Genomic DNA, 13,031 nt, shown 5'->3' with positions numbered 1-13,031 from the left:
ATATGCTTGTATGCATAGTTCTCACTTGGAGAATTTTAGAAATTTCTGTGAAAACTCACAGAACTTAAAAATGAAAACTATTTAACTAGTTTAAGGATACTCACAAAATAAAAGCAGAGTTGCAAATTTAGGCTTCTATTTTTAGCCAGGAAAATTCCATCCTCAACATCTTGCAAGAAGTAAAACTTGGAAGAGATGAGTAATGTCAAAGATAGCACTAATTCCCCTGCTCTTTTAGTGAAGCTGCACAAATATATGTCAAGATTATCTGAAATTAGACCAAACAAAGGTTTGTTTTTTTTTCTTTTGGAAGGACTTGCTTTTTTGTTGTTTTTTTTGTTTTGGGATTACAGGCGTGAGCCGCCTGGCTTTTTTTTTTTTTCTGTGTGTGTGTGTGTGTGTGTGTGTGTGTTTGTGTTTGCACGCATGCGCGCCACTGGGGCTTGAACTCAGGGTCATGAACTCTCACTTGGCCTTTTCCATTCCAGGAAGGTACTCTATCACTTGAGCCACAGCTCCACTTCTGGCTTTTGCAAGTTAACTGCAGATTTAACTTCATATGTTGTCCTTCTGTGTCTAAACCAGAGTTACATAAACAGTATAAACCACAAGCATAAACCAGCTACATGTATACTAACCACTTATATTGAATGTAACAAAAAAAAAGTGCAGGTGCAGCATGCTTCCGCTATGATGGACACTGGGAATTTTTTTAGTCATTTGTCTACTTGAGCTTGTAAAATTATACAACAGCCCACCACCAAGTCATTGGACTTAACCTACCTACAACATTTAAATTTTATGGCTAAGGGCATAGCTCAAGGGCTAGAATCCAGAATCCAGATTCAACCTCTAGCACTGGGAGGCAGGGGGAATAAAAATTTTTTTAAAAAATCAAACAAAAGCTTAGTATCATCTGCTGCTCTTCTCTCCACCCCAGATGATTAAAACAGAACAATTGGATGCCAGTGATTTTTACTTAATTGTATGTTTATGGCGGTTACACACATTATTTTTACACCTTGTAATTTTACATGTCATATTATTTAATTATATAATTTGCATATGAGATAGTTTAAAATTTATACTTTGTAATGTGTGTGTGTGTGTGTGTGTATGCGTGCACACACACACTCATGCTGGTGCTAGGTCTTGATCTCAGGGCTTCTTGCTTAGCTTTTTTCACTCAAGGATGATGTTCTACCAATTGAGCCACACTTCTTCTTCTGGCTTTTTGCTGGTTAGTTGGAGATAAGAGTTTCTTGGATTTTTCTGCCTAGGCTGGCTTCAAACCTTGATCCTCAGATCTCAATCTCCTGAGTAGCTAGGATCACAGATGGGAGCCATGTAATACTTTAATATGACTTGTATTAATAATATGTTTCAATCCAGGCTGTAATACTTTATATAAACACATTCAAATGCCTGTTTTTACCTGTTCTTAAACACATACTGTAATAATTTTCTGTGCTAAGATATAGATAGAAATAGACTTTTCCTTGCTATTCCTAAAGACACAGGCTAAAAGGTACACCTGAGTTAGGTACACAGACATTTTATTTCCCATTAAAACAAAATTCCACCTGAGTTCAGTAGTCCCTACTGCTCAGGAGGCTGGGACAGGAGGAAACCATAGCATCATAGCAAGATCTAAGTTCTTTAAAAAAAATTATATAAAAAAATACTTACTCGTTATAAGTATATCCAAGTACATCTTCAGCATTAGCCCCTTTATAAACTTCATAAACATACTCACTGAGCAATTACTCTCACTAGGAAAAATCAACAGCACAAAAGTCTGTCGCACTGACAGTGAAAAGTAATTTTCTACAAGTGCAGTTCAGCCATATTAGATAAGAGAACATGCATTAGAATCTTCCCATTCCCTTTCTACCATAACAAGCCTGACAGCACTGGGATATGATTGACTCTTTGTAGCCCACTTCTCCCATCTGTAAAATGAAAGAAATACTGCTACATATTCTACACGGCTACTCTGAAGCTCATGCAATAATCTAGGAAGGCAATGACAGCAGTGTTCAATAAATGTTCGTTTTAAGGAAATGCATTAAAAGCTGCCCAGATATGCAAAAGACAGTGCAATACAGACTTGCCGCTTTGGGACCTTAAAGTAACAAGCTCACAACACATCCAATGAGTTACAAAACTTGTAATAATACTTTAGGAAGACCATATTTCTAACAAAATATTTTCCTTGTCAAACCAATTGTAAATAAGCCATAGATCTAGCCCCATTTTACAACGGGGTATGTATGTTGGCTAGGGTTAGTTACACCAATATGTCCCTGAAGCAATGATATGCTAAAACAAATATCCAGATATTTTTAACTAAACAACCAGAATAGAAGATGGGGAAAGAGGAGGAAAAAGAAGAGCAGGATCAAAAAGAAGGGAAAGAGGCAGAAGAGGAGGAAACAAAGTAGAAATATTTGCAACAACACTCAAGTTGACCATCATCAGACTAAATTGCCCAAATATTTTTCTTTTTATTGATTTTCTTAATAGCCAGCATTGGCAAGTATGCTGATATTTTTCTAACATGTGCCATATACCAGATAACCTAGAAAAATCACTGAAATCATCAGTTTCCTCACCAAGCAATAATTTGCTCATTTCATGCTGAGAAAAAAAGCATTTTAATAAAGTCTGACTTACTGAATACTGTTCTTTCTTAGGATGCAAATAAAGCTTTAATTTTTGCAAAAAAAAACTATCATAATCTGACAGAATATATTTCTCCCAAAATGAACACTTTGTTCATTTGCAGAACTCTTGTGAATGCTTACCTTGGGAAGAAGCTACTAAAAGATTAAAAGTTCCTTTCAGTTGGGCACTGGTGCCTGTAATCCTAGCTACTCAGGAAGTTGAGATCTGAGGATCACAGTTTGAAGCCAATCAGGGTAGGAAAGTCTGTAAGACTCTTATCTCCAATTAACCACCAGAAAACCAGAGGTGGGACTGTGGCTAAAAGTGGTAGAGCCTTAAGTGAAAAAAGCTCAGGGACAGCAGCCAGGTGCTGAGTTCAAGTCCCATGACTGACAGAAGAAAAAAAAAAAAGAATTCTTTTCAATATTCTAAAGTCAGATGTTATTTCTCATCATGCTTATTTTGTATTTTCAAGTCTGAGAATGACTGCAAAAATAACCAAGAACAGAATAGTCATATAACTTACAAATGAGCACAATAATTTAGGGCCTCAGTTTAGGGGACTATGGCTCTCGAGCCAGTAGTATAAGCAGCACCAGAAACAGAATCAGATACTGAATGTAGGAAGAGGACAAAGCATGGGGTGTTACACTGTCCATAATCCCATCTACTCAGGAGCTGGAGATGAATGGAGCTCAATTCAAAGCCAGCCCAAGAAAAAAAAAGGAGACCCTATTGCAAAAACAAACTAAAAGCAAAAAGACTGCTCAAAGGGACTGGTAGAGCAAATAGGAGACCCTAATCCAATCCTCAGTATGAAGAGAAAGAAAGAAAAAAAATTATAAAAAGAAATTGAAAATAGAGTTACCCAATCTGCTTTAACAACCTCTCCAAGGTGATTTGGATAGGCAGGCAAGTTTGAGAACTCTGTTTATGATAACTAAGCTGATAAAGAACAGCCTTCAGCTGCAGCAGAAGCCTCTGGTATAAGGCGCTCCCTTGCAGCTGGGAGGTCTGCACGCAGGTTTTTACCTTTCCCCCACATACTGCAATCAAGTCTTCCACTGAGACAAGCTAGATTAGCCACCTCTGAGCAGGGAGGAGAGAACAAAAATGGAGACAGGTCCACCAGTTAGAAAGCGAGAGAGTGAAGAGTTCCAGATTCGTATTTCTCTGGTTGTCTGACTAGCATATTCCCAAAGCCACTGACCACAAACCATAAAGATTAACCAAGAGTGTCTGCCTAGTCCATGAGTTCAAACTCCAATACTACAAAAAAAAAGGAAGTGAGAAATGACCTTGTTGATATATCTTAAAATTTTATTTATGTCAGCGGGATGTTAGAGTATGCATATTTTTTGGTTCTTTTCTAGTTTAAATATTCAAATGTGCTATCTGATAGTCCCTCCCATACAAGACTCCCTAGACTTGAATAAATGGGATCCAACCCATGTGTGTTAACACATAGTTGATCCTTATTTCCACCTCTCTTTGCACCTGAAAGAAAAAAAGTCCTTGTATTAGTCCATTACAGCTGAGCTCCACAACACGGCTGGCAAGGTGTGGAGCCAGGGGGCTAATCACCATAGCAACTCCTCACAACATACTCAAGCTCTCAATATAGGCCTGCCAGCTCTGAGGTCACATGGAGATCCACCCTCAGAAAAGATATCTGAGTTGATATTCTGCAAAACATGATCATTCTCTAGTAGAAACCACAATCCTCCAACTCAGAAGCTGAGCACAAAAGGAGACGTTGCCATTCAAACACAGTAAATGTATGTCCCAGTTGACTATGAACATTACAGGTGAATAAGTTGTGTCCTTGTTAATGATGACCTTTTCCACATTGAAAATTGTCCCAGAGGGCTGGGAAGGTGGTTCAGTAGTAGAGTGCTTGCCTTGCATGCATGATGCCCTGGGTTCAATTCCATAGCACCACATAAGCAAAAAAAAAACAGCCAGAAGTGGTAGAGCTCAAGTGGTAGAGCACTAGCCTTGAGCTGAAGAGCTCAGGGACAGTGCCCAGGCCCAGAGTTCAGGCCCCACAACCAACAACAACAAAACAAAAGAAAAAGAAAAATTGTTCCAGATCAATACATGTATGATCTTCCTACAGACTGGCCATTGTAGACAAAAGACAAACATGAGAACAAGCCAGCGGCAAGCTTATTTTGAGATGTTTGCAGACCCACTGATCTGGCTACCTTCTATGCCTACCTTCTATACTTTGCTCCCTGAGTCCAAAAAAAAAAAAAAACACAGGAGACTCAACAGTCACTTTGAGTCAACTAAGTAAGTCTCCAGTTCAAATGTAGAACTCAAGACAAAACAATCAGGTCTTCCTCTGAGTTCCAGAGTGTCCAAAACTATCCAGAGTCTACTCCTGAATTAATATGAACTCATATTAACTCATATGAACTCATCCGTTCAGTACATCTGGCTGCAGAATCAACCACTACTGAGACTGTTACCTGTAAATTCTGTAAAAACAATGGTCCTTCCAATGACAGCCATATTGACTGAACTGAAGATGTTCAAAAGAGGAACATAACAAGCATCGCAATATTGGTAAGTATACTCCTTCACTCAACATACTTATATAAAAGTTCAAAGTGGCAAACCAAGCTGGGCACCAGTAGTTCACATCTGTAATCCTAGCTACTTAGGAAGCTGAGATCTGAGGATCACAAGTCAAAGCCAGCCTGAGTAGGAAAGTCAATGACTCTTATTTCTAATTATCTGCCAAAAAGCCTGAAGTGGAGTAATGGCTCAAGTGATAAGAGTGCTAGCTAGCCCTACACAACAGCCATAGGACTGGCTGGCGCGCACACACACACACAGACACACACACACACAAAGTGGCAACCCACAGCTCTTTGGAATCATCCTTCAGATGTGTATTGTTTAGAACAGAGAGAATTTTCCATGTTTCAAGTCTTTGTCAATACTTTCAAATGTGAAGTCATACATAAAAATTCAGATTCCCACGTGGTCTTGCAAGAACAGAAGCTCTCAATAATGCTGAGCTTGCGCTCATTTCTATAACTTGCAGAGTAAAACTCTGAAAGAGGATACCCTGTATCCAGTCCCCTTCTTCCTCACTAAGGGCATTTGAATTTGTAACCTCTAATTAATGGCTGGAGAAAATCCCTAAGGAGACCACATCTGGACGTTCAAGTTAATGATTCCCGGCCAGAGCTTCTCTCAGTTCAGAGCAAATAAGAATCCATATCTTTAGATCAAAGACTCATCTGGGAAATGTCTTCTACCAGAAAGACATATGGCTTTTATGACTCCCACTGGACTAAAGGGGGAAATGATCCTAAACATGCCATTAGTAAAGTAGCAGCAAAACATTCAGTCTCTAATGCTTAATACGGAGGTGAGTAAAAAGGATGGGTTTTGGCTTTGTATTTTTTATTTTTATTTTGTGTGCCCGACAGTCGGGCTTAAACTTGGGGCCAAAGCCGGAAGTGGAGCTGTGGCTCAAGTGGTAGAGCGCTCGCCTTGAGCTGAAGAGCAGAGGGACAGCGCCCAGGCCCAGAGTTCAGGCCCCACAACCGGACCCCTCTCCCCCCCCAAAAAAAAAAGTCTCACAGACTTTTCTGCTAAGGCTAGCTTTGAAGCCTGAACCTCTTGTCTCAGCCTCTTGAGTAACTGTTGAGAATTCAATACTTTATGATCAGCAATGAAATTAGCAATAATAGGTCAGGCATCAGATTTGTAAAAATAAATAAATACATACATACATAGCAAAAGTTCACTATAAACCCCTAACAGTCATGGAAGTCTGAAAAGCCTGGAAAAATACACTTTATTCTTCCTTACTGGCAGAACCCAAACTTTTCTAATACAATAAAGACCATTACATTTTCAGAAAGTTTCCAGTTTCCTCACGTGTGCCCATTAAAAATGAGTTTTGAACCAATGAGCATAACATGAAGTTCACTGAATCATGATCAGAAATCTGAAATCATTTGTAGAAAGGTATTCTGCCATACGTTATAACTGAAAAAAAATGACAGCAAGTAAAACTAGCTCTTTTCACTCTGGAAAAACACACCGATTACTATGATATTTAACTATTTTACAAAGTAACTGATAAGTAAAATAAAAGACAACCAACATTTATTTCCTTCAATTCCTCACTAGACCTTTTGTGGAAAACTATTGTAAACAAATGTTTTTCAATTGCAGACACTACATTAATGAACTGAGAAAAAATGAAAGCCTTGCTTATAAGATGTTTTTCTCATCGGACTATTATTAATTTCCCAACTGTCCAAAGAATGCCACATGATAAAACCTGAGACTTTATTTATTTATATTTAGCCAACGCTATTTTTCCAAAATAGAATACTTTTCCAATACTTTGCAAACATTTAGTTGTAAAACAGCACTTGAGGAACAACAAAAAAAAAACTTAAAGCCTATTTTCAAAAGCATAACCGCTATGCTTAAGTTTCCTTCCCGCTGTTGGATAAGAATTGCACCTGTTCTTAGGAAAGTAAACGTTTGGTTTAGCAACATCATTTCGAGTCAACTACACTCTAGAGAATTGATCCTTTTTTAAAATAGGGACCAAAATTAAACGTTCTTCAGAACTCACGATATAGCTAGGTGGCAGAGAGCTCACTCAGTGCGCGCAAGGCCCTAGGTGAGCAGAAGGGGTGGGGGTGGGGGGTAAGGAAATAGATGTGAACTCTCTTCTAGCACACTTTATCTCCAATGAGTGAATAAACTACAAGAACGGTTTCCCATTGGACGTCCAAACTCAGAATTGTACTTTGCTGACAATCTGACAATGTTCCAAACTTTTCCCCCAGCCCAGCTCTGAAATCGCTTCCTCTGGACTGGATCTCTTTTATGGGTGCTCGATGAAGACCGCGTCGGACCAGGCGGGTTAAAGTGTAAAACACTTGACTAAGAACCAGTCAGTGGCCTTTGGGAACCCCACCCTCTCCTGTTCCAATCACACACACACATACACACACACACACACACACACACACACATCTGCACACACTTGCAACAGCCAGGCAAACCACTTCCATACTCAAGCCACGGCGTACGTCCCGGGACCATGATCTCTGCGTCCTGGAACAGGGGAAGCTCCAATCTGGATCCCAGGACACCAGTCTTCCATCTTTCCATCTCCCCTGCGTCTGTCTGCAGGTCGTCTGCTCCCACCACCCGTGTCCAGCACCCACCCAGCCCCAAACACCTTTCCTTCATTCCCAAGTCCCAGGAAGGGGGCGAGCCCGGCACCAAGCGCGCCACGTGGAGCGCGCGCGCGCGCGTTGAGACCTGAAAGTCAGTCCCCGCTCCTCGGTCCCCCCCCTGCTCTCCCAGCCCCAGAGGACCCGGGACTTGCCTGATTGGGGTCGGTAGCGCGGAAAACGTGGCAGGCCATCTGCGACTCGGGGTCGTCCGGCTGTGCCTTGATCAAGTAGGCAAAGTAGGTGAGGTCGTGGCTGTTGTGGATGAAGCGCGCGATGTGCTGCGCCTTGTGCTCGAAGATGAACACAGCGGGGTTGGGCTGTGGGGCCGAGGGTCCCGCGCCCCCGGCGGCCCCGGGCGCGGGGACGCAGCGCAGGAAGGGCGCGCTGAGCACCAGGACGACCTCACGGGCCGCGGGGGCCCCACAGCCGCCAGCCTCGGGCTTCTGGCTGCGCCGGCGGATCTCGGCCATGAGCCAGGGCAGCATGGGCAGCGTTGTCCTCCGGTCCAGGCACGAGCCTCCCACGTACCAGAGCCGGAACTGCTTGTCGCCCGGCTTCCCCTGGCCAGGCTGTGCTGGGGAGCCCGGCTCGGGCTCCAGCGGGTGCGGGAACGGCCCGTCCTGAATGCAGCTGGGCGGCTCCATAACTCGTTCCTCCGGTGAGCAGCGGGGTGGCCCGCCGGGCGCACCGCGCCCCCAAGTCTGGCTGTGCAAGGCGCCGCCGAAACTGTGCCAACAGCCGCACTGGATCCCTGCGCTGGTTGGAGCGCGAAGGGATCCCCAACTCCGCGCCTCAGCGGCCCTGCCCCATGCGGCACTTCCCCGGGCGCGGCTCGCAGACGCTGGCTGCAAGCACCGAGGCGAGCGCCTGGCAGCCGATGGGCAGGAGAGGGCGAGTTAAATGGGCATTCTCCGGGCTCCGATCGAGCCTCGAGCCTCGTCTGCCCGCTTCCTCCCCAGCAGGTTTACCGGGCCTCCAGGCCGGTGCCGAGGCCCCTGGCGCCGCGGGCTCCAGCCCTGCTGCCCGCTGCGGCCGCGCGCTCGCCGGGGGCAGGCACTGCGAAGCGGGGCGGAGAATGGGGCTGTGGGCGGGAGGAGGGTGACAGGGCGGAGCGACTCCGACCGGGGTGACCGCCTGTCACCTGCGAAGGTCGGGGCCCGCGGGACGGCAACACGATCGGTCCCGGCTATAGCCCGCGGGGAACTATTCTCGAAAATGACAAAAACAAAACATGTCCCCCAGCCGCCCCTAGTGCAGCGCAGCGCGCTGCCCTTCCTCCTCCTCCTGCTGCTGTTCCCGTCCCTCCCTCGCTCCTTCCTTCCTTCCTTCCAGGCTGCTTCTTTAATCCGGCTACTACACCGCCTCCCGTCCAGCCAGCAAACAGTATTGCCTACAAAAGCTTATCTGTGATTCTACCTCCCCGCCTCTTCCTTCTGCCCCATGCCAGCCAAATCGCCCCAGGGAGCAGACGTCCTGAGCCCGGCGCTGGCACGGTCCCCACCTGTCCCTGCCCTGGGCGTCTCTGCTGCCCCCTGGAGAAAGAGAGGATCACTTGCAACGGAGCTTCTGATTTTTTTTTTCTTTTACAGTATTTGCGTGGTTTCAATTCCTTCTATAGTGTGTTGTTTTCCGTATCCTCTTTCTGAATAATTTCTGAAGCTATTCGTGTTACAGATCGCAATATTATACAATATTTTTTGACTCCAACTTTTCGTAGAACGTTGTTTGGCCACTTGATGCTTCCCAGTTCCCCATGTAGTCAACTTAAAACATGGAGACACTGGACTTTGTTATTGAGCCCCAGGTCAGAGTTAGATTTATTCCTTCTTCCAATGGAAGAAGACAGATTTCCCCAACTCTCAAACATTAGTTCAAGGATAATTTTAGTCATTCTCATTTTAAAACAGAAAGGGGGAGTAGTATTTCTTTTCCCCATTTTAAGGAAGTAGACCCTTTTTTAGTTGGTGTTTAGACAAGGTCTTACCCTGTAACTCAGGACAGCTGGACCTTCATGCTTCAGCTTCCCAAGTCATGAGTCACTAATTCCTGCTCCTGCTCTCATTTTACTCTGATGATCATTAAAAATTTGGATGAGCCCAAAGCCATGATATGGAATCAACCAGATGCTCCTCAGTAGAGAATTGATGGGCAAAATGTTACACACACACACACAACACACACTCAATGGAATTCTATGTTTCCATCAGAAAGAATGACACGGCCCCATTTGTAAGGAAGTGGAAAGATGGGAAAAAATTATATTAAGCAAAGCAAGCCAGACCCAAATAAACATAGGATATATGGTTTCCCTCATTTGTAATAACTAGAATATGTCTAGGATATTCTTAGCAGAGGATCACAATAGCTCAATAATTATGTGCATATGGCTATATAAAATGATGCTTATTGAAATGAACTCTAAGAAATGGAAACAAGAGGTTTTTTTTTCCTTTTGGTATACTATTTGCAGTCATTTCTTTTTTATTTCCCCCACTCCCCTTGGTTTATTCCCTGTTGCCACTGTTTTTGATTTCTGTATACTTTGTCTTGTGTAAGTTTTACCTGATTTGAGGAAGAGAAACAGTGGGACAAAAGGTGAACCAATACAACAGTGATGCTTACTGAACACTATGGTGAAAATGAACTTTACACCTTAGGGGGGAAGGGAGTGGGGGAAATGGGAAAAATGAGGGAAGGGGTAACACTGTTCAAAAATAAATGTACTCATTAGCCGGGAGCTGGTGACTCAAGCCTGAAATCCTAGCTACTCAAGAGGCTGAGATCTGAGTATGGTGGTTCAAAGCCATCAAGGACAGGAAAGTTTGTGAAACTCTTATCTCCAATTAACTACTCAGAAAACTGGAAGTGGTGCTGTGGCTCAAGTGGTAGAGCGCTAGCCTTGAGCTGAAGAGTTGAGGAATAGCACTCAGACCCAGAGTTCAAGCCCCATGACCGACAAAAAATAGAAAGAAAGAGAGAGAGAGAGAGAGGTAAAGGTAAAACAAATGTAAAGACACTGACCTTCCCAATCATCTCCTAAGTGCTTTAGAGAAGGAAGAAAAATTCGCTCTAGTTTCTGGTTGGCTTTTCTGCTTTCTCAAAAGCTCCTCCTATTTATGCAAGATCAGTATGGTCAACTACTATTGTCCCTGTGCTGAATTCCTAGGGGCACTCTGAGACTCTCTTGAGGAGCAAACACCCATGTTCCAAGAGAGGAATGACAACCCAATCAGCAAGTTGATTGGGTTAACTCATTTGTTTCAACAACTCTACAAACCTTTGTGGAAAACAGAACAAAGTCTTCAAGCAATGAAAAGTTCTGAGAATACAGACTGCTTTCCTAGGAGCTTAGCAGAAACCTCTTCCATAGATCTTATCTCCCTAGGCTGCACACCTGAGACTTCTGAAAGAGAAAAGCACAAGGGTGTGAAAAAAAAAAGTAGTAGTCTTGCAGACTCCACCTAATCAACCAGCTTGTGCAACAGAATTGAATTTGAATTCCCCCTGGCCAGTTCCTTTCAGAATAAGAATGTGCATCATCAAGGAACCAACTTCCACTTATTGATAGAAAAACAAAATTATATTTTACTACATAATAAGCTTCATCTTCTGAAACACTTGTAGCCCCCTCTTTATAATATTCCTGTGATGTTAATTTTACCTGTGTTAATGGACATTAATACTCTTCACCAATACAGGCTCCTTCCAGCATCCTGACACAGGGGAAACAGCTTTCTCCATCCCTTTACAGTTAGTCATGCTTATCTGGCTTATTTTGGGCATGAAATGGGAACAGTGACTTGGGTCACATCTGGAGTAGAAACATTAACTGCCAGTAGAGTGGATACACTGGAACTGATATCTGATGGTTTGTAAAGATTACCTTTACAAATTGTGTCCCACATTCTTGACTTTGACCGCAGAATAAGGATTTCAGGACCAGTCACAAAGATAAACAAATCTGGCAGAGCTTATGGAGCACACAAGCAAACAGCAAATAGAGGTACATTCTCATAGGTAGAATGTGACTGATATACAAGAGAAAACCTTGAGCTATTGGGGTTTGGCTCAAAGTTACCTTAGGCCAAGGGTTCTCCTTAGGCTAAAGGTTCTCCTTTGTTCCACGACTGGTTCATTTAATCACTCTTCTTGTGACCCTGTTTAATTCACTGGGGACAGAGACTTCAAGATTGACCTGCTTGTGAAACTGGGGTCACTAATATTTGGGCATCCTTCAAAGGATGGATTTTGTCACGTTCCCACCAAGACAGGTGTCCATCCCCAAGATAACTGTCTTACGCTCAAGTGTGTTTTGTGCCAAGAGGAGTCATTCTCCCAGGGTAATTTTCTTTCTTTAAGATATCCTTGCTCCATTCTCACAGCACCCTAATCGTTTGAGCAAGCAGGCAAGGTCAGAGGGAGAGGGCTGTTCCTCTTATTGCTTTTTTCTTTGTACTAAACATTACAGCTTATGAAGGAGTAAACGGTCTAAAGCAGAAATAATGGTGCTTATGTGTTTATGATAGAGCTCCTCATTAATATAGTGTTTATTTCTGAATGTCCAGGCTGCCGTTTCCCAGGCTTTATTTTCCCTGCTCTATCCTGCTTCAAGTCAACTCTTGCTCTCCAGTGGTCCCCGAGAAAAGAATATGTCCCTATGAAGGTGCCTTGTGATCAGAGAAGCCCAAAATGCTGAGCCACCAGAAGCCTGACACCTGTCCTGGACAGTCAGCCAAGCACAGAGCAGATGCCTCCTGCATAACTTTTGTCCTGTTAAATCACTGAGATTGTGGCTTGAATTGGCACCATGCTGTTAACCTGCCTAGCCTGCCAAAACAATAAACAAGTGTATGTTTAATATAAGCCGTTTTATAGTCATTTATACAGCTACTCATTACATTTGTAACGAGACAGGGTGCCATTCGATTTTTAATGCCATTGATTCACATGTAGAACTTACACAATTGCACACATATAAGACACATTCTGAGAACTTTAATTCATAAAAAAGAGGACAAGAAGCCAGGTGTCTGTGGTTCATGCCTGTAATCCTAACTACTCAAGAGACTGAGATCTGAGCATCATGTTTCAAAGCCAGCCCAGACAGGAAAGTCCATGAGACTCTTATCTCCAATAAGC

At 43.3% G+C, this 13,031-nt stretch overlaps 1 protein-coding gene across 1 annotated transcript in view; it reads right to left on the bottom strand.

Moving 5' to 3' along the window:
• Tbc1d4 (TBC1 domain family, member 4) overlaps nt 1–8,551 on the bottom strand; it is a 155,526-nt gene extending 146,975 nt beyond the window's left edge. Inside the window, exon 1 of the mRNA XM_013009498.1 lies at nt 8,045–8,551. Within this exon, the coding sequence (XP_012864952.1) occupies nt 8,045–8,536 (492 nt within the window). The 5' untranslated portion in view covers nt 8,537–8,551. The remainder of the gene's footprint in view (nt 1–8,044) is intronic.
• Between the last annotated feature and the right edge of the window lie 4,480 nt (nt 8,552–13,031).

The sequence above is a fragment of the Dipodomys ordii genome, unplaced genomic scaffold (assembly GCF_000151885.1).
Source record: "Dipodomys ordii isolate 6190 unplaced genomic scaffold, Dord_2.0 Scaffold1, whole genome shotgun sequence".
Taxonomy (NCBI): Eukaryota; Metazoa; Chordata; class Mammalia; order Rodentia; family Heteromyidae; genus Dipodomys; species Dipodomys ordii.
Note: the sequence above shows the minus strand (reverse complement) of the source record. Positions and strands in the feature narration are given on the sequence as shown.